At 38.3% G+C, this 22,151-nt stretch overlaps 1 protein-coding gene across 1 annotated transcript in view; it reads right to left on the bottom strand.

Annotated features, from left to right (window-relative positions):
• Nucleotides 1-22,151, bottom strand: part of RFX6 (regulatory factor X6) — a 707,859-nt gene that overhangs the window by 196,219 nt on the left and 489,489 nt on the right. The window contains exon 6 of the mRNA XM_044074222.1: nt 13,607-13,716. Within this exon, the coding sequence (XP_043930157.1) occupies nt 13,607-13,716 (110 nt within the window). The remainder of the gene's footprint in view (nt 1-13,606; nt 13,717-22,151) is intronic.

Below are 22,151 nucleotides of genomic sequence, written 5' to 3'. Positions count from 1 at the left end.
CTGGAGCTTTTATCCCCAGGCCTCCACTGACAATGGGCTCTTTTTAGGCCCAGTGGTCTTCCTGGTCATCAAACTGAAATAAATAAAATAAAATAAAATAAATAAATCAATAAATAAATACATACATGCATGCATACATACAGGGTCTATATCACATAGTCGAAGTCTTAGAACTTTGAACACGTAATGTTCGAACCATTATGTTCAAAGTTACAAAGCTTCGACTATGGATAAAAAAAAAAAAACAATGCAAAACAAAATAAACTGTTTTAAGCAGGGGGGCAAGACACCCTGCACCCTCCCTGCTACTTAAATATACCAATTCCGAGATCGCACCCCATTGAACAAAATGGAAACCTGCACTTATGGAGATTTCTATTGAAATGCTTGAACTTTTACAAATGCAAATTTATGGTCTCGACCATATGAGGTTTGAACTTGTAAAAGTTCGACTACGTGATAGGAAACCTACATATATACATACATACATAAAAAAGATGGTGTGGTGACCTCCACTCAGGGCAATTGTGGACCCTCTTCCAAGATTGCCCTCAAATCTATAGCTACACACACCCCACAGGAGTTAGTAGGGGGCATTACACTACTATAATCACAGCACACCCACACACGTACATGCACACACACACACACACACACACACACACACACACACACACACACACACACACACAGCGTTCTTCTTAGCAATCAGAAGAAAAGCATTTGTTTCAAAACTTAATGTGAAATATAAGCAATCGTAAACAATAGATAATAAATCTTCCCAGCCTTGATGCCCACCTAGAAGATAATAAAAACAGTCCCAAATGTCATTAAAAGAAACATGAACTAAATTAAATCTAGAGAAGATTTTTGAGAAATTCTGCTGTTACTCTATGATATCAACTTTTAGCTTGCATTTTAATCTTTATCATATCTGTAATCTAGTCCAGGATAAATGCATTTTTCAAGTACAGAACATTAGACTTACATCTGAAAATACAATTGGTGCACATCACTTTGGCAAACCATACTCATTTAGTTAAGACTGAGACATTGTAATGGGCAGCACTGAAAATATAACTATCAGACATCAATTTGGCAATACAAGATTATTTAGTAAAGACTGAATTGTTAAAGTGGACAAATCTGATAAAGTACAACAAACTAATGATGATCTCAGAAAGTAAAAGGAGCCTAACTGAAAAGGAAAGTTCATCTTCTGATACAGCTCTGTGAGTTGTCTGGCAGTTACGAGGATTAAGGGTCTGAGCTCTTAATCAGCTGCTCCTTGTAATCAAGACAAAAGGATATGATTGCTCCCAACTCCATTAGCCAGCTTAATCACTGTGGCCAAGTCACTTAATCATGCAGTGTCTCTGGATTGCCCCTGAAAATGGACAATTGTGTCTAGTGGGCTTACTTTGTTACACTAAAAACAATCTCTTTTGACTTTTCCCAGTTAGGGGTTGCCACAGCAGATCACCGGGCAGCAGATTGATTGGCAGTGAAGTTTTTATGGCGTTGAGTTGCCAGCCCGGCACCCAACCTTCACAGAAGGCACACACACCTACCTGCATGCCTTTAAAATTCACTCGACTGCAGGGAGGACATGCAGACTACCCACAAAAGGCACTCCAGCTGAGAATTGAACCAGAAAACCTTTTGCTGTGAGGTGACAATGCTAACCGCTGCACCACCTTAAGCAATGAAATACAGCTCTCATTTCTTTTTTGGAAAACTTGAGAATCAAAAAGACTGAATAAGGAGATCTTATATCTTTCTGTGGAGCTTGGTTCCTGAGGAATGCTGTTGTTCCTCAGCATCTGGATCCCATATATTTCAAAGTGTCCAAACTCACACTTGTAAAGGATCAAAAAGCATCTTTATAGGTTCATAGGTGTTTACTAAGCTAATGACCACAAGGGCCTTTTTAAGCCTGGCTATGCATCCCAAATCTCTGACAAGTTCTGATACACTTGACAAGTGTAAGCAGGGTCTTGGGAAATGAAACATTTATAAGCAGGGGCCTGGGAGATGAACCATTTACAGGTTGACTGTGTCCATTAGAGACATAGATGCCAAACCAGGGATGAATTTCGTGTTCCCCATCCAAGTTGCACCTGAATTGGGTTAAGGATGAACTCTGCTTCACATGGATGGGGCCTGCTCCAGAGATGGAGTAGTCTCTGGGATACATACCTAGCTTTCCAGCAGGTCCGATTTATATCAAAGTTCCGGGATATTTGTGACATTATTCACAAAAATTGGCATCTGTTTGGGATGGAACAAGATTACCTAAAAAAAGTTGGAGAAAAAACAATAGTTGTGTATAAAAAGGACACTTGTTTTAAACATTTGTTGGAAGGGTCTGGTGTAATGAAGAACCAAGGGAAAATAGTCATATGTGGGCATTTCCCTCAATGTAGTGACATATTAGAAGGGACTGATATTTATCTGCAGAGTTTTGGAATTTTAAAACTTACATCCAGATACCATTGTGACAGTAAATGCATTGTTTATGTAGCTAGGTGTCAGGAGTGCCAATGCTTCTATATAGATAAGACCATAAGAGCCCTAAAAACAGAATTTACCCACATAAATTAGATATTAAAAAAGGTGAAGAAAAGAATGCTCTGTATAAACACATTAGAGACAATCTGTCACAGTACTTTCAGTTTATAGTGATTGATCATGTGGAGTTAGGGTTGAGGGGTGGCCCTACCAATCTATTTTTAGAATATTAACAGTTGAAATGCAAATAAAATGTAATGCTTCGGTCCCCCAGCTTGAATGATATGATATCTATCAGTAGTGTTTTGAAATTAAAAGCTTTAATGGCCATATAAAAACGTTTTCAGAAAAAAAAGGAAAAAAAGAAGAGGGTTTGCACAAAATACATATTACCAATGTTTGTTATTTATGTGAATTTTTTACTCATGTGGATAGATTAATGTGAAGTTTGCAGGACATGTTCTGTTCAAGAAATGTTTAATTATTGTGGAGCTACAAGTTTTTAAAAACAGTATGGGAATATGAATGTTATTTTAATACTGCAATTAACTGGTAATTTGAAGTGTTGTGGTTTTGAAGAATATAAAAGGAGCATGCTGAGGAGGGTGTGTTATTCTGAAGAAGTCTGTAATACTGTGGACACAAGTGCTAAACTGTATAATAAAGTATAGAGTTTTAGCTCTGGTTTGTTTCCCATTTGTTGTTTTTCAATAGTTTAAAGTTTATTTAATTGTTTCTATATCACAGGCAAGGTTTAAGTCTTTAGAATGGGTAATTCTGGTACTGTTTGTTTAGTGGATATGCAAGGAGGTCTGACAATGCCCTGTATGCCAGGCATAGATCTCCCCTCAAAAGCCTATAGGAGACAGAATCCAGGGAGAGGACCTTAAGGCAGTATGCATAGGACATTTTACTTATGCCCTGTATTCTTTTAGTGTGGAACCTCTGTGGATGTTCCAATTGTTGGATATGCCTGGTCAGGTAAATACCAAAGGGTACATTGTACTCAATGACAGGTCTGATGAATGCCGAATACAGTTGAATAATGACTTTTCTGGACTTGGGGATCCATACCTTTGTTTATAAGTTGCACAAAATAGAATGATTTTCTCACCACTGTAGACATGTGATGGTAAAGGCTAGATTACTATGTGTGTACCTAAGTCCCTGACTACTGAGTCAGCTCTAAGGGGTGTGTTGTCAATATGATAATTAACAGGGGTGGATGACTTCCCAAAGGACACTATTATGCATTTCCTGGCATTTAGTTTTAGTCCATGGCTCTGACAACAGTTGTTTATCTGTGATAGCCCTTCCTGGAAAGCATTTGTGTCAGTGCAGGATTCAATGACAGCTCCTAATTTGCAATCATCTGCAAATCTAGTCAGCCAGAGACCACTGACATTGGCTTTGACCTCACAGAAGTAAATGCCAATAAGGAGCAGTCCAAGGACTGATCCTTGAGGGACTCCACTTGTGATTAGCCTCTTTGTAGAGGTGGACTCTCCAGTTCTAGCTTCCTGGGTCCTGTCTATGAGCCAGTTGGATATCCACTGGATGACATACAGGCTTGTACCTAACCTCTTGAGTTTGTCAACAATGCCTGAGTGAGGTATTGTGTCAAATGCCTTGGCCAGGTCAAGGTAGGCAATGTGAACGATTTTGCCCTCATCCATTGCTTTGGTGACCTTCTCAAAAAAGTCCACCAGGATGAAAACATATGATCTTCCCTTGACAAAACCAAACTGGGTTAGGTCCAATGTTTGTACGCTGACTATATTATTACTGATCATTTTCATGATAATTCTTTCTATATCCTTACATATAAGACTAGTGAGACTTATGGGTCTGTAGTTTCCAGGGTCTGTAGATAAACCACCTTTGTGCAGAAGGATGACTGTTGCTGTTCTACATTCATGAGGCATGAAGCCTGTTTGAAAGACACAATTAAATAACAATTCCAGAAAGCTTGACAGATCATGTTTCATACTATTTAGAAGGCATCCTAGGATATTGTCTGGGCCCACTGATGCAGTGTTCTTGGCCTGAGAGACAGCATTAAGGATCTATTCCCTAGTGATAGCGGGGGGAGTTATATTTGATGGTATTTCTTGAGGGAAGGTTGAGGGGGAGAGAGGGGTAAAGTTGGAGCTGAATTTATCTGCCAGTAGGTTTGCTATATCTTCTGGCTCAGTATAGGTGGCTCGTTTTACAATGAGCTCTGCACACAACTGTGTATTGTCTTTGAGGTTGTGAACATAGCTAAAGAATGCCTTGGATTGTCCTTGGTGTGGGAAGACAAATTTACTTCAAATTTGACTTTTGTAGACTATTTGTCCTCTGAGATGTTTGTTTAGTTTGATGAGAGTGCGTTTATCCTGCTGGGTGCTGAACCTCCTAATTTTTGCCATGATTTTCTTCCTTCTGTTATACAGCCTATTGATTCTGTGATTCCACCAGGGTGACTTGTTTTTTGAGTTAGTTCTGTACTCCTTTCTGATGGGTACATCTGCCTCTATGCAGCTATTAACATGCCTGTTCAGGGTTTCTGAGAACACTTTTGCTTAGGCAGCAGTGTCCTCAGGGTTTATAGAGGCTTGAAATTTTGCAAGGTTATCCCTTAACAGCAGGAGGTTAGCCTTAAGAGTTATTCATGAATATTCCAGGTTTAGCTGGGAGTTCAGGTTTTATTTTTACTTCAAAGGAGACCATGTTGTGGTCTGACCTTACCAGGGAAGATATTACAGTAGGGGATGTCATCACTCCCCCATTTTAGTGAGGACCAGATCCAGTGGTCTTGCACTCCTGGGTGGCATACTGACTGTCTGGTTCAGGAAGTTTGTGTTTACAAAATCCAGGAATCTATGTGCCTGTACATTTGGTGTCATATAGGATTCCCAGTTAATAGTGGGGTAATTAAAGTTGCCCACGTATATGGTACTGCATTGGATGGTGAGTGTTTCCAATAAGTTTAAATATATGGTATGGGTTTGAGTCATACAGGGGGATCTATAGCTTGCAAAGAAGTGGTATTAGATTTTACCTATGGTGATTTGAACATGGAGCAGCTCAAGTGCATTGTCCTGTTTGATCAGCCTTGAGGTATATTTCTTTTTGATGTAAATAGAGACACCTTTACCTTTAGCCCTTGTTTGTGTAGTAGCTGGTCTAAATTTGTGGAAGGCATTATATCTTTGCACTGTTGGTGTGCTCTCCTTGCCTTTAAAACATATCTCAGTGACCACACAGATGTCAGCATTCTCTAGGGTGAAGAGAGCTTCTAGGTTCTGGAACTTTTTTTTTCTTTACTTCTTAAAGCCCACTACACAAAGTCTGCCTTCAGTATCATTGTGGTACCAATGTGCAGACAGCATGGCAGGCATTTTAAAATAACAGGAGCAATGATTACGCCAAACAAGTGTATAAACATAAAGGATGTAGGCCTTCATCTAAAGTTTTGGCAGGAAAAAGTATTATAACTCACTTGTTTTACTCATTCAATTTGTTTGTCCACCTAGTGGTAAGAATCAGACTTTTGAGAGACTGAACATGCTCTTGCCCATTTTCAAGTAATCAGTATCTTAAGTGAGTGATATAGTATGGACAGACAAACCTTTAAAATGACACAGAACACCACTTTTGAAGAAATGCAAACTATGCCTGCATTTAAAAAATTTGCTTAAAAATCTGAAACAATACTTGGTACTCTTAACTGTATTGATGAAATGCAACACTGAAGAAAAAATACACAACTGATTCTTACCTTAAATCTTCCACTAGGTAAATATTAAAACGCAATTGAGCAGCTGCAATTGTAAGACTTGTATTCTTAATTGCATCGTATTGCCTTGTTATGGCACTGAGGACTTTTAATAGTAAAACATGGTAAAAATTATTGAATGCAAACTACTAGGCATACTTCCCAGCAGAACAATCATACCTGGCAAGTCTTAAATAAAACATACCTAAAACATTATAAACATTATTCTCAGAAACCTTGCTGAATTATGTTCTATTTCATATGCTATACTTATGCTCTCTTTCATATCATATGCTATACTTATGCTCTGTTTCATATGCAATAATTAATGTGAAAACGTAGAGACCCAGTATGGCAAAGGTTAGCATTGCTGACACACAGATCTGGATTTTCCAATTTGTCTCTCAAATGGGGTACACTTTCTACAGAGTTTGCATGTCATCCTTTTGTCCATAGTGGTATCGGAGGGGGCTGCAGAATCTGCTTACATCCAGTGACATTCTGATAGAAATATTGCTATGTGTCTATGACGTGAGCTGTTTTTCTGTGTATTTTGCACTGGACTGTTACTCCATCTAGAACAGAGTACCTTCCTTGTATTTATTACTTGGTGGCATAGATTGTTGCAGTTTGGAAACAGGAAGCCAAGTCCCACGCACGTACGGCACATGTAAGAGCACAGATTCAGGATACCCCACAATTTTTGAACATAACAGATACCATGCAGATGGAAAAAGGTTGGTTATTACGCACATTAGATGTTAGTGCATTATATACAAAGATTCCACAGTGGACAGGTTTATTGGCATTGGGAGTTTTGGCTCTCAAAAATATCCCTATACTCACCAGGATTTAATACATTCCTCCTATGTCTAACAGAACATATGCTTAATAAAAATGTCTTTTATTTTGACAATGTATTCTACTTACAACTGAAGGGTACTGCAGTGGGAGCATCTTTTGCTTCCACTTATGCAGATCTGTTCATGGGTTTTCTGCAACACCACTTAATATATGATGCCAGTCACAATTTATATCTTGGTGAGATTGACATCTGGCACCACTACTTGAATGATTACTGGTTAATTTGGCATTCAGATGAGCAATATTTGAGGGAGTTTATTGAGTATCTCAATAAAAACAAATGGGGGATTCAATTTACACTTAATTACCATCTGGAGACCATTACCTTTTTAGATGTTGAGGTTAAAGTATTGGAAGATGGTACACTTTGTAGTAATGTTTACAGGAAATATCCCCAGTTCAATAATTTGTTGCATGCTTCCAGTTGTCACCCTTCCCATGTTATAAAGAATATTCCCAAGTCTCAATTTTTAAGACTCAAAAGAATATGTTCGACTTTGGATAATTATAATATATAGGCACGTGACATGGCTCAAAGACTCCATCACAGAGGTTATCGAAAACAAGATGTAGACTCAGTTAGTAGGATGGTCCAACAAGTTAATAGAAATCAGATACTATCATACAGGGGAAAAAGCCAAGTATCTGACTCATATTTCAGACTTATTATGGAATTTGGTAGTAATACTAGATATTTGCAACAAATTATAGATAAACATTGGGAAGTTTTGCACATGGAGGATAGATTAGCTACATTTTTACCACTTAGATGTAGGTTTAATTATAGTACAGGAAAAAACATGGGTGGTTGGTTCAACCACTACAAAAAGGGAAATAAGGCAGTTAAGAATATGATACAAACCAGACTAGAAGGGGGGCCCTTTAATGGGTTGTTTTTTGTATGGGCACTGCAGGTTTTGTAAGATGGTTCCTAAACAAAGTTATTTTACTTCTTTCAATTGTTCTGATGTGTATAACATTAAAATTTTTGGTAAATGTGGCAGTGATTGGGTAATTTACTTAGTAAATTGGACTTGTTCTGCCTTTTTTATAGGGCAAACCTCTCGCCCTTTCAAACTTAGAATATCAGAACATATGAGTGATATTAAATGCCACAGAAGTACAAATGCCTTATAACATCAGTTGAAACATCCTTCTGTTATATTCAGGTTTACTATCATAGAATTTATAAGCAAAATACATCACTTGAACTTTAAGGAATGGATGTGGATAATTAAATTAGGAGCCTTATTCCCTCCAGGACTTAATGAACAATTGTGATTGGTTATTTATGTGGTGCACTAATTGGATGTCATGGTCTATAAATTGTTTGTAATATGTTATGCTAGATAGCACTGATGAAAGCGATATTTTGAAACCGGTACGCTTTTTCACCATTTGGGTATTATGAGTTATGTATATTTACTATTGGGAGCAAAAGCCCACAGTTATATTTTTATATATTATAGATTGTTCAACTCCCAGCAACCTCAAATAGTGTAAAACAGGTAGTGAGAAATAGATTAATGAGTTTTGAAAACATTATTGAAGCAAGAACTAATAATATAGCACATCAACATGTGTTCCAGCAACTTAAAATAACATGAAATTATTCCATAAAATGTTACTGCTGACTTATGTACTTTGTTAGGAAATACTCATCTTGACAAATAATCTGCTCAACCCATAACTATTTTATTTTTATTTTTATTTTACATTTGTTGACTGGGATAGTCCGACTTGTCCATTTTCAGCGGAGGCCCGGGCAGAAAAGCTCCAAGGGTAAGCAGATACAGCATTACATAATACCAGCATTACATATTACAAACAGACTATTTACAGAGATTACATAAGTAAGCAAGTTAAACAAGTTCCACAGGTTACGGTTAATCCTGAGCACAAGTCAGGATTAAATTAAATTACACAGTAAACTGGTTAACAGATTTTTACACATTCTAGAGAGAGTTAGCCAGGCTTGATACATTGACATAGCCAGTTAAGTGACAAATGTTGTCTGAGTCTAGTTTTAAATTGACCGAAGGTGGAAAGTAAGGTAATATCAGCTGGAAGAGAGTTCCAGGATCTACTTACAGAGTTTGCAAAGAGAGAATCACCGGCTGTGTTATTAATTTTGCTAGTCTGAATTAGTAGTTTGCTAGAGGATCGAAGCAGTCTAGGATTGTTATAGGGGGTGATAATATTTTTAAGTGCAGGAGTGTTGTCTGGATTATAGAGGATTTTATAGGCCATAATCAGTTGGTTATACTGGATTAGGCTGGGTAGTTCAAGACACCCAAGCTGATTTAGATTGATGCAATGATGTGTCCTAAAAGGCAGCCCAGTGGCAGACCTGGTGATATGGTTGTAGCAAATTGAGAGTTTGCTAAGGACAGTCTTGTTTAAATTCGAGAGTAGAGGGGATGCATACAGAAGGGTTGAAAGAAGGTGAGAGCGAGCTATGGCAATTTTAGCTGGAGGGGTTAGGAAGGCTTTTATTCTGTAAAGTGACCCTAGTTTTTTATTGATGGTTTTGATAGTTTGGTTAACATATAGGTCAAATTTTAGATTATTGTCTATGATGACACCTAATAGTTTTGTAGATGGATCAGGGGAGATTATTGTGCCATCATTTGATTTTATGGTAAAGGTGAAAGCGGTAGACCTACGTGTTGGCGAAAATAACAGCATTTTAGTTTTTTTTGGGATTTAGGATCAGACAATGTTCAGAAAGCCAGTTTTCTACTGTATTAAAGGTGGTCTGGGTAGCTGACCATAACTCTACTGGAGATGTGGCTGAGCAAATCAGAGTAGAGTCATCAGCATATTGGATACAGCTGACTTTTGGGATGACAGTATAAAGGTCGTTAATGAAGATGGAGAACAGCAAGGGCCCTAGTATAGAGCCTTGTGGTACTCCAAGGGTGTTAGGTAGAAGGTTAGAGAGTTTGTTCTGCCAGAGGACAGCCTGCTGTCAACCATTCAGGTAGGATTGAAACCACTGGAGGGCTCCAGTATCTAGACAGAATGTTTGCAGGGTGTGGATTAAAAGTTGGTGATCAACCATATCGAATGCCTTGGAAAGATCCAAAAAGAGGGCTGAGGATATATAATTATTGTTGTGATTATGGATTATAGTGTTAGTAAAGGCTAGGAGGTCTGAAGTAGTGCTGTGATGAGGACGGAAGCCATGCTGAGTGTCTGCCATAAGGCAATTCTGGATTAGGTGGTGCATGGGTTGTCTATGAATACATTTTTCCATAATCTTTGCAAGTGGAGAGAGTATAGCTATTGGCCTATAACTGGAGAATTCAGTAGAGCTGCCTCCTTTGTGAAGTGGGATTACATAGGATATTTTCCAGATGGTGGGAATTTTAGCTTCTACTATGGTTCGATTGATTAGTATTGAGATGGGGTAAGCAATAGCATCAGCTGATTTTTGTAGGTACTCGGCAGGGAGTTGATCAGCAGAAAGTGTAGTGGGTTTTAATTTTTTGATCAAGGTACGGATAAGTGAAGTGGCGACTGGTTGGAAGCTGAACGCGAGTAGGTTTCTAGGGTGCTACTTTCAGGACCAGGGAGCTAGGAGGTAGTTGACTAGCTAGGGCTTGAATTGTCTCAGTAAAGAATTGGTTAAAACTATCAGAAACATCTTCAGGGGTTTTATCAATAGTAGTAGCAGGGATTAGGGTTGAAGTTTGTCCAGGATGTAGTAGATTATTTAAACCTGCCCAAAACTTCTGAGGGTTATTTTGATTTACTGTCTGTAAATTACAGTAGTATTGTTTTTTGTCTTGTAAAATTGATTTTTTGGTTTTGTTCCTGGATTGCCTGTATTTAATGTGATCTTGAGGGTCTTTAGAAGAATGTCATAAAGCCCATGCTTTGTTTCTAAGGGTAATTTTGAGTTTAGATTCTATAGAAAGCCATGGTGCAGTTTTTGCCTTGGTTCTCTTTGAACGAACAGGTGCATGCAAATCAAGGATCTCAAGGAATTTGTTGTTAAAGTATGCTACTGCTTCCTCTAAGGGGAGGTGTTTTAGAATAGAGCAATTACATGAGTTTAGTTCTTGTTGGAATTTGGCAGGGTCAAAGTTTTTATTGTTTCTAACCTTTCTGAGTAAGGGTTGTTGGGAATTAATGGTTTTGTGCTTAATTACATATGTGGGAAGGTGATCACTTAGGCCATTAAGGAGGGTACCAGAGGTGTACAGTTGGGGGTGACTGTTTATGAGTACCCAGTCAAGTATACTTTCTTTTTGGTTGGGTTTACCTATCCTGGTAGGGGTGGATATGATTTGTGTAAATGCATGCAGGTTAATATGGGTGATTGGGGATTCTGAGGAACAGGTGCCCCAGTCTATGTTAAAGTCTCCAAGTAGTAGGGTTTCTTGGGGGTAGTGACATGATAGCCAGTGCAGGATATCTTCAAATGTAGATATATTGTTACCTGGGGGAATGTACATACAGATGATATGAATGCATTTATTTTTATTAAGTCGCAATTTGGTGGCAAGAATCTCTGAGTTATTAATCTGAGGAGGTTGTATTACATCTATGGTGACATTCAACTCAGATTTATAGAGTACAGCTACCCCACCCCCCTTCCTCGAAGCACGATCCAGCCTGTGTATGTTGTACCCAGGTGGTAACACTTCATTGTCTTTAGTGTTAGGTTCTAACCAGGTTTCAGATAAACAGAGAATCTCAGGGGAGTGGACATCCAGAAGTGCATGCAATTCATGTACCTTGTTATTAATGCTTCTAATATTGAGATGACAGACTAGGAGAGAGTTAGTTGGCCTATTAATTGTAGGATTGTAGCTTAGATTGCAAGTAGAGGGGGTATGTGTTTCTGAAGTGAGTGGGCCAGGGTTGGGGTGAATATCACCACCAAGTATTAGGTTGAGTCTATACTTGGTGATGAACTTCTGGAATTTGTTTATTAGTTTGTGGTAGTGTTTGGATCTAGTGCTAATATGCCTGGGGTTGAGATGTTGATAGACTGAACAAGATGTTGGATAGGATCTGGTACTGTAAGTATGGTTGAAGGTGGAAGGATTTACAGCTGGGGTGATAGTATGGCCTTTTTGGACCTGAAATCCCGTGAGAAACTGGTTTTCATACAAGGTAAGGAGGTATGGTGTGAACAAGAGGGGTAGTAAAGAGGAGTATATCATTATCTGTGATTCAGCTAGTGAGTTAAGGAACTGTTTTACCTGGTGATGCAACACCAGAAGATAGAGTGGTGAGGTAAAGGTACTGGAAGGGGGATGGGAGAATGCCAGATGAAAGCTAATAGGTGCTATTAAAATGTAGGTAGTAGAATGGGGGTGGGTGGAATTATCCCAGATGAAAGCAGATAGGATCTAGAAAGTGGGGGAGTGGCTATAGAAAGTGGGGGAATGGCTATAGAAAGTGGGGGAGTGGCTATAGTACTATAAATTTAGAGGTACTGGGGGTGGGAGGAAATAGTGTTATACAACTTTATCTCAATATTTCACATATTGTTTCAGAAAAAAATGTACATATTATATGAGGTCTCCTTGCATTTGCAACTCATATGTGATTGCCTCACATTCTTGCGAGTAAAAAAAATGTGTACTAAAAAGGCATCTTTTGCATGGTATAAGCTACCCTGTACTCACTAATGTGAAGTGCTGGACCACCCGACTGTTATTTAGCAACATTAAGGTCATACAATTGGGGGAAATCCTTGGTTTGTTTGTGTCTTTCGGCTTTTCCTGGATAGGGGTCGCCACAGCGGAACTCCAGTCTGCTAATGATTCGTAGTTGATTTTTATGTGCAGAGTTACCAGCCCTGATGCATAACCTTCAATGAAGGTATGCCCATTCACGCATGTCTCCACGCAGAAGACGCTCTAGCTGTGAATCGAACCGGACAGCGTCTTACTGTGAGGCGACAACGCTACCGCAGCACCACCACCCTGGTGTATCAGCAATTAACTCTTCTGAGAAAAAGCTTGTCAGTCCTACACTACTGATGACACAAATCACTGTCAAATACAAGCTCGACTATTACATAGGAAACCTGATATCCAGAAGAACTCAAGCAAAATTATTCTGAATACATACCAGGGCAAATGTGTGTAATACTGTCATGTGAAACAATTAACCTCATTAACAAATCTGTATGTGTGAATTATAACCCCATTAAATTATATACAACTTGATAGATGTCAGGCTAAATTCAAAAATGAAAGCTTTGGTACTTAGCTGACATTACAAAAGTACTTATATTACCTGTTCATCATTTTAGTATCTCACTAATAGAGCATACTCACAAAACATCACAAAGGAGCAAAACTATACATTTCCTTCACAACATTCTAATGGAGAAAATAAAAATAAAATCAATGTTTTCTTTTACAAAATGAAAGTCACTCATTTAGCAGAACTATGGCATTACATTTCAGTCGCTGTTCATGGTAAGTACAAAAACAAATCTCTTACCTTAATGACTCTTTGCTCAACAACAGTATCCAACCATTCAATGAATGACTCAACTGTGGCATTTTTCTTTAACAGGTCTTTAAGCTCTTGAAAAACTGTGATTGAATCATCTAGCAAGTAAAAATAAATGAAGTTGATTATATTAGACGCTTATGTTTAGATGCGTACTCATCACGCTTCTTCTGATGTTCTACCTTGGTGCAGGTCTGAAGTTTACATTGCTGCTGTACCTCGGGGGTATGTGTACTTCCTGCTGCCATACACATTTTGATGTCATATATTGATTAAGTGGCCATGCTCATACTCTTGCCTTCTCCACTTGACTCTCTTGCATTAAGAAAGCAACAGTGCACAAGAACAAAGAATATAAATGCATGTACTTGGCCAGTTTACAGGAAAATACTTTCACAGATATTTGTCAATGAGGCCATCCAGATACAATGAGCTAACCAGACACTCACAAGAAAGGCCTTTTAAATTACAAAATGATATGACACTAACATGCCTGTTAAGCCTGACTTCACAAGTCTTTTACAGTGCAAAACTGTTGAGAAAACTCAAAACAGTGACAATTAATTTATGCATGCCTATGGCATGACTAGAACAATTCTTGGAACAGCACTGAAATCACCACCAAACATAATGTGCCTATCATACCTCCCAGGCATATATGCACTCTTTTTTTCTACTATCCATTTCTTTACATCTTTTTAACTTACAGATGTACAAATGAAGTTGATGAGTAGTGTGACTGTGAATCTATACAATGGTTCAATCAAAAATATTAATATTTGAATTTTAAAAGGAAAAAAACTTTTTTTCTCAGCCCTACTTTTCCTTACCTGTTTATATGGTAGATATTTCTCATGGTAGTATATACCATAAACCACTTCATGATGTTCAAGTGGATCACTGTATTATTGTGTTCAGTGCTGTTTTTTTAACATAGTCCAGAAAATATGACATTATTTTACTTATTTCAGAACTCATATGCCCCATGGCCTTCTGTGCTGAACTGAAAGCAGTCGTAAAATGAACACAAAGATGATGTCTCTACTGTAATATTCATTTGGCTGCTATGTTTGAGGGCACCTGCCCATGTATGTAAAGAACTGGGTGGATTGTTTGTAAGGCTGAAGTTAGCAAGCTGCAGATACTATGCTTGTTTAGCAATACACAAAAGACTTCTACATATTTGCATATTTTACGTAAATACATCAAGCAGTTTATATAGGGTACAATGATGGAAAAGCATGTCACAGGACACTACACGTCTAGAATGTCGGCTGACACAAATACAGTGTTCAGTTATCAAGAAAGTGTAATTTGTTTTTTAGGACAAATTATGAATATGTGCCATATTGCTATAACTTGATCCAGATATAACATATATGTTCCTTCATAGTGTCAAATGAAAGCCTGCATAGTGCTTTAAAAGTTGCCACTGATACATGCTCTCTGACTACTACCACTTTGCAGATATTTATACTTACTCACTGATGTGATACGGAAATACGCATACATGTCACATTTCTTTAAATGTTTTAGGCATTGTTCACCTGGACAGACTGCAGAGCAGGATTTCACATGCCCACAGGAATGCTTTCTTAGACAAATGTGGTGCTCAGTGGTACAGAAAATGTGGACTATTTTCAAGAAATGTTTTGAATATATTATATACGTTAATAATTATGTTAATAATATGGAATCAGAAGGTGTTTATATAGCACTCCATGGTATCAAATGAAATCATACACAATCCTGGAAATACTTTGCAGTGATAGATGGTGTCTAACAGCACGGCTTTGGAGATATTTACATTTACTAGTTTAAATAAGTGCACATATATGCATATAAATCACAATTATGAAAATATCTCAATAATGGAGTGACATCTACAAAGCTGCTTTGCACCAAACTGAAGATCACATCTGCATGAGCAAAAGTCATGATGATAGTTGGAGTGTATCTACTATTAATAGCTTTTTATAAATTATAATAATAATCTATATATTGTATAATAACTTGCTCAATTAAATTTGCCATTATGTTTGGTTGACATATTAATATCACCACTGTGATGAGGATTACGTACTGAATAACTTTTGTATTTTAACTTTTTTGTAAATTTTATCACTTTTGAGATAAATACATTTGTTTACATGAATGATTAAAAATTATTTTTTTTGGAATTTTAGTTTAGGCAAAAGTTGTTCATGCAGGAAATCTGTGAAACACCATCCAGGCTAGGCATTAATGAGTTAAGCTTCTCTGGGAGGCAAGAGTCGGAAAAAGGTCAGACAAAAAGGACAGAAGCACTCATTTCTTGTTTTAACTTAATAAACTATTGTTTAAACAAGCAATATCAGATTTAATCCTGTTTTTCTGTTTTTTTTTAACAAGAATGTAAACTGATCTATGACTTTGACACTGATCTTACATAAGACGTTTTATCAATGGTCTATTTTGATAATCTTTGTGCACATATTAAGAGTAGTCACCCCAGTATAATTATTTTTACATTTTTGTGTTTTGTACTTCCCTAATGAAAGTGCTCACTACCCTTAAAGCTGGAAAACTAAACTACTCAGTACTAAGTTACATTGATTTATTATTGTTTACTTTTTTGTTTTTAATTTTTTAATTTAGTAATTTATTTAACTGCTAAGTGTATGGATTCAATTACAAACTAATAAAACTTAAAACATAAGATGCTTAATGAAGTAGTATTGGTACCCAGTTCTTACATTCATAGTAGAATACAAGTAGAGGCACTACAAACATACAATGTCACCATGAAATAATGGTAGACATGCTTCCTTACTCATTGTTTCCTTCAAAATCAGTTGCTTACTCCTATTAGAGAGAAAATAGTCACTGCCCAAGACAAGTATGTGTTGGTTGGGAGTTTCTTCCATCTTCTGTGCTGAATGACTATGGACTTAGTAAATATAAGTTCACAGTGGAACTTATTTCTCACATGGGGGTGCAAAAGTAAATGTTTTTGTTATGCAAATTATGACAAATGCTCAATAAGTGTTTTCATTGCTTGCAATTATGTTCCATTCTCTTATAACTGAAGTTGGAATAAATAAGACCCAACTCAAGGAGTGCCTCAAATAAATCAGAACTAGCGATCAGTCAGTCAGTTAAATGACTGGGTTTCTACAGTATACCTCTTCATCCAAATAAAAACAAAAAATATTTCAATCATCAAAGACTATCTGGCAGAGTGGAATGCTCACTAACAGCTTCATTCTCCACACAAACCCACACCAGAAGATTCAGTTTGAGGGGAGAAAAAGGTTCTAAATGAGTAGTCATGCCTGAAATGGGGTACATTTCTACTCAGCTGAAAATTTCCTTTCTGTTATAATCTTCTGTTCTCTCAAAAACCTGAGTGTCTACAATTTTACTGATTTCATTGCTCACAGAACAAGGGCAAGTTTTAGTCTTTCTTTAAAGAATCAGAAGAAAAGGAAGACGTCTACATGATTCTTCCCTTCTAAGGCATGGAGACTATGGTCGATATTAACTCTCCCTTCACATGCTGAACCAAGCAAAAAGGAAGGAGAACAGTATTCTCCTGTGTGACGAGCAGGTCTGGATCTTGAGTGTTCCACTCCCAGAATGCCATGACAAGGTAAGATTCCATTATCCTCAACTTTGTCACCATAGACATAACTATAGCTAGCTCATCCAGTTCCTTGTGCAATGCCCCATAATGGCCTCAAAAGTTAAAGAGCAAGAAAAGGTTTTCTCAGAGCAAAATACCAAATAAAAAGGCTATTCTTTGCTCCTATAACTGTAGCAATCTGCTTGCTATAAATGTAGCAAACAACTTCCTACATTTATCACCACATACTGGCGCTTCAGACATGACTGCAGTATCACCATTCATTTGTAATGTTAGTACTGCATTCCTGCATCATCGGCACCTGACCATCATGATACCTAACAGCTTGTGTCAGGGCAGCCACCCCCATTTGTCCTGCCCTAGTCACAGCTCTGACACTAGAGCCTACTGACAGAACTCTAACATCAGAAGAAAGTCAACACTAGCATCTTACTGTCCCCTACAGCATCTTTCTCCTCATGCTTATGAACAAATGTGTGATGACTGTGGCTGTCTTGAGGCACATAAGGGTACAAATCTGGACCACAGCTGTGACTTCACCAAAGTTAATAAGGCTACATCCTTATGAGCCCAGTCTTTATGTTTGAAAACAACTGGAGTTGAAATGACTAAAGAATATCCAACTCAGCCTGAACAAAGACAATCCTCCAGGTTGAAATCTGAGAGAACTGTTTCCAGTTTCTGCTCACCTTAAGGCTTAAAACTACATAAGGAAGAAAATAACGGCACCTGTCAGAGCATCATTTGATAACAGCATCACAGCTTGACAGGTAGTGAAATACACATTATCTTGAAATATGTCTACCGCAGTAGCCAGCACCTTGGTAATACACTAGCTGCAGAGTGGAGAACAAATATAATGAAACCCACTGACAGTCAACTGAGGAATCCTCGTCCATCATGTGCAGTGATACAGTCCACCTCCCTGAGACAACACTGGCATGTCTACTTGGATAGCCACCATCTGGAACCTGGTATACTGAATATGCTTGTCGATCTCACAAATTTCCAGTTTAGCACAAACTCATACCATCAGCGCTGGTACAAAGTTTTTGATTTTGTACACAGGATGAATAGGTTCTGGAGTATTTTGCACAGTAGAGACTGTGTTAGTTTTCAGCAGATAATGTCTGGTCCCTATTTGGAGATCTTTCTGGGAAAGGCTTAAATGCTTTAAGATATCTGTGACTGCATCCAAACTGTACAAGTCCACAGTGATGGTTCCCCAGTCTGAGGCAAATTCAGAGAAATGGCACCCTGTGGGTTGCCCTGATAGGTAGTCAAGATTGAGACAGCAGTGCTAGCAGAGTTATCATCCTAAAGCACTTTGTGAGTAGACCCAACTCCCTGTAGCTTGTGGACCATACCCATTCTGTACATATCCATTCTGTGCAGGAACATCTTCCTTTTCTATGAATATTGCATAAGCCTACAAGAAGATGATGAAGCTAACATATGTATATATATATATATATATATATATATATATATATATATATATATATGTGTGTGTGTGTGTGTGTGTGTGTATATATATATATATATATATATATATATATATATATATATATATATATATATAAAATAATTTGTAAAAATATGTCCACATATCAAAACTAGGCTTAAGAAGCTCATGAGAATAACTCTGGTGCACCTTGCTCTGGCACAAAAGAAGCAAAAGTCTACTACAGCAGGACAGCTAGAGTTATTGGTTATTCTGTAGGGAAATAGGCAATAGTACTTTTTCTTTTTAGAAGCCTGGGAGGGCCCTTTCACCTGTTGAAAAATCTGAGTCATGTCAGTAACATGATACAGTTCCCAGGCAGGAGGTTAAAGCACAAACTCTACCATGTTAACATTATAAAACCTTATCATCACAGAGGAGCCCTGGTTCTTAATATCAGCATGGAGTTGAAGGAGCAATCAGAAGGGGATCTGGACCTGCTACCTCAGTAGATGGAGTGGCCCTCTCCAAATAAATCTCTCCTCACCAGGCTCAGGAAATTCAAGCAGTATTGCAGGAATTTGGGAAAATGTTTACTGGTAGACTAGAATATACCTACCTGGTGGAACACAATGTAGAAAAAGTGTGGATGTGACTGATCAAACAATATTTCTATAGAGTGCCTTTACAAGTTAGGCAAAACTGAAGGAGGAACTGAAGGACACATTGGAACTGGGTGTAATCCAGCAATCTAACAGTCCCCGAGCCTCATCATTGGTGTTGGCGCCATTATAAGATGGCAGAACCTAGTTCTATGTGGGTTGCAGGAAACTGAACAGCCAAACAGAGTCTGATGTTTACTCCATGCCCAGGACAGATGGAGCCCTAAAGCATCTCGGTGGGGCTGAGTATCTAACTACTATGAAACTAACCAAGATTTATTGGCAGATACAGCTGACACCTGCAGCCAGAGAGGGGTCATCATCTGCAATCCCAGCTGAATTGTCTGAGTTTAAAAAAATGCCATTTGGTATGAAGAATGCCCCAGCAGCCTTACAGAAGCTGGTACATCACATCCTAGAAACAGCAGGAGAGTATGCCCTTGATTACCTCAATAATTTTACCATCTACTGGAAACCTTGGGCAGAACATATACAGCACAGCAAGAAGTGCAGGACAGATTAAAAAGGATAGGGCTGACTACCAAGGATAACAAGTGTCAGGCAGGTATGGCATAGGTATCTCGCCTGAGTCACAGAGTGGATGGTAAAAAGATTAGACCAGATCTTGACAAGGCTAAAACTATTCAAGCATTGCCCACCTCTATGACCAAGAAACAGATACAGGCATACACTGAGATAGCAGGTATTATAGGAAATTTGTTCCCCAGTATAGTACAATATCTAACTCCTTACAGACCTTACAAGGAAAAATAGCCAAGATAAGGTTGTGTGTATACCAGCATATGAACAGGCACTTCAAAAGCACAAGGAGGTACTAGACCCCCTGAATTAGTCAGTCTTGATTACAGTCAAGAACTCATTGTACAAGTAGATGCCTGTAAATATGGGGTGGGGGGATTTATTTAGCCAGGTTACCTGAGAAGAGCACCCTAATCCATGGTGGTGGTGCTGCGGTAGCATTGTCACCTCACAGTAAGACACTGTCCGGTTCGATTCTCAGCTAGAGCGTCTTCTGCGTGGAGACATGCATGAATGGGTGTACCTTCGTTGAAGGTTGTGCATCAGGGCTGGTAACTCGGCACGTAAAAATCAACTACCAATTATTAGCGGACCGGAGTTCTGCTGTGGCGACCCCTAACCGGGAAAAGCCGAAAGACACAACAACAACCTGAGAAGAGCACCCTATATTATATTTGAGCCTTAAATTTTAATCCAGAGGGTGTCTTATGCAGATATATGGAATAAGCTGCTACTGTACTTGTATGATAGAAATTTCAGTAGAATTTTCACTGTGGCTAACGAATATAACCCTTTAAAATAACTAATAGAGTAACTGAACAAAATGGAATGCTTCATAGATGGAGTTTAGTTTAGCAATGAAAATCCAATAAAACTGCTGTGGTTCTAATAGCACTGCACATGGCTTATCTAGAAATGGTATAGGATAATGTACCAAAAAAACTGTAACCCTGGCTCAAACTTTATTTCTTGAGGGATGCTTCCAGGAGACTCACTTGAGGTTCTTAATGGTGGAGAAACGTGAAACCATGGATAATGCTAGGCTACAGTAATGTCTATGAAGCATGCTTATGTGCATGAATCAGAACATATACTTTTTTGTGTTTATTTTTTCTGATCTATTCATGTTTATTTGCACGTCTGTTCTCATAGTAAAAAGAAGTCACTGTCCAGATGTCAAAAGAGAAGGAAACATGCTGATTCTCTAGACACGATGCCAGTTCTACTATAACAAAGAAGGATGAAAAGTACAGTTTTGTACCTACCATAAATGTAGATGTTCGAGTGCTAATACAGCTGCAGTACCAAGGGACCGCCTGACGGCAGAGAACCCATATGTGATTACTGCAGCTGTATGCATGATGAACATCAGCAGTAGAATGTAATGGTTATAAGAATTTTAGGACAGCACTGGAATTTGATTCTTTCAAGGAAAACAGATGTGGTTTCAGAAATCTTGGTGACTGCTATGTTAATTTATTTATTTATTTATCCTTTTTTGACTAGGTGAGTCCCACTAGGCTAGTAGTCTGAGGCAGTATTCATACTACTACTAGGGAAATTTGACCTGGGCATCAAGAAACTTCTGCTGCTCATTTTGATATGTTTGTAGGCTCATGGCTGTTTACTAGATTAATGACCACAAGATCCTTTTTAAGTCTTGACATGCATCCCAAATCTCTGACATGTTCCCTTGATAAATATAAGCAGGGGCTTGGGAGATGAACCATTTATAGACTGCCAGTGTCCATTAGAGACATAGGTGCTCAACCATGGAAGAACTTCTTGTTCCCCATCCAAGTGTCCAAGTTACTCTTGAATTGGATTAGGGAGGAACTCTGCATCACATGAATGGTGAGCCAGTACCAGAGAAGGGGTTGTCTCTGAATACATATCTGTCTCTGCAGCTGGTCCTATTTATATCAAACAAAAGGTTTAAGTCTTTAAAATGTATAACTCTGGTGTTCATTGTTTTACTGATATGCAGGAGGGCCATCAAAGTGCGGTCTGGCAATGCCTTGTATGCCAGGCATACATCCCCCCTCAACAGCTTGAAGGTGATGAAATACAGGTATAGGGTCTTGAGGCAGTCTGCACAGGACATGTTACTTATGTTCTGTATTCTTTTAGTGAGGAACCTCCGTGGATGTTCCAATTGTTGGATATGCCTGGTTAGGTGCATACCAAAAGGGGCATTGTACTCAATGATAGTTCTGATGAATGCCGAATACAGTAGAACAATGACTTCCCTGGCCTTAGATG

This window comes from Protopterus annectens, chromosome 1.part1 (assembly GCF_019279795.1).
Source record: "Protopterus annectens isolate FY-2018-M chromosome 1.part1, PAN1.0, whole genome shotgun sequence".
Classification (NCBI taxonomy): domain Eukaryota; kingdom Metazoa; phylum Chordata; order Ceratodontiformes; family Protopteridae; genus Protopterus; species Protopterus annectens.
This window is presented reverse-complemented; position numbering and strand designations above follow the sequence as displayed.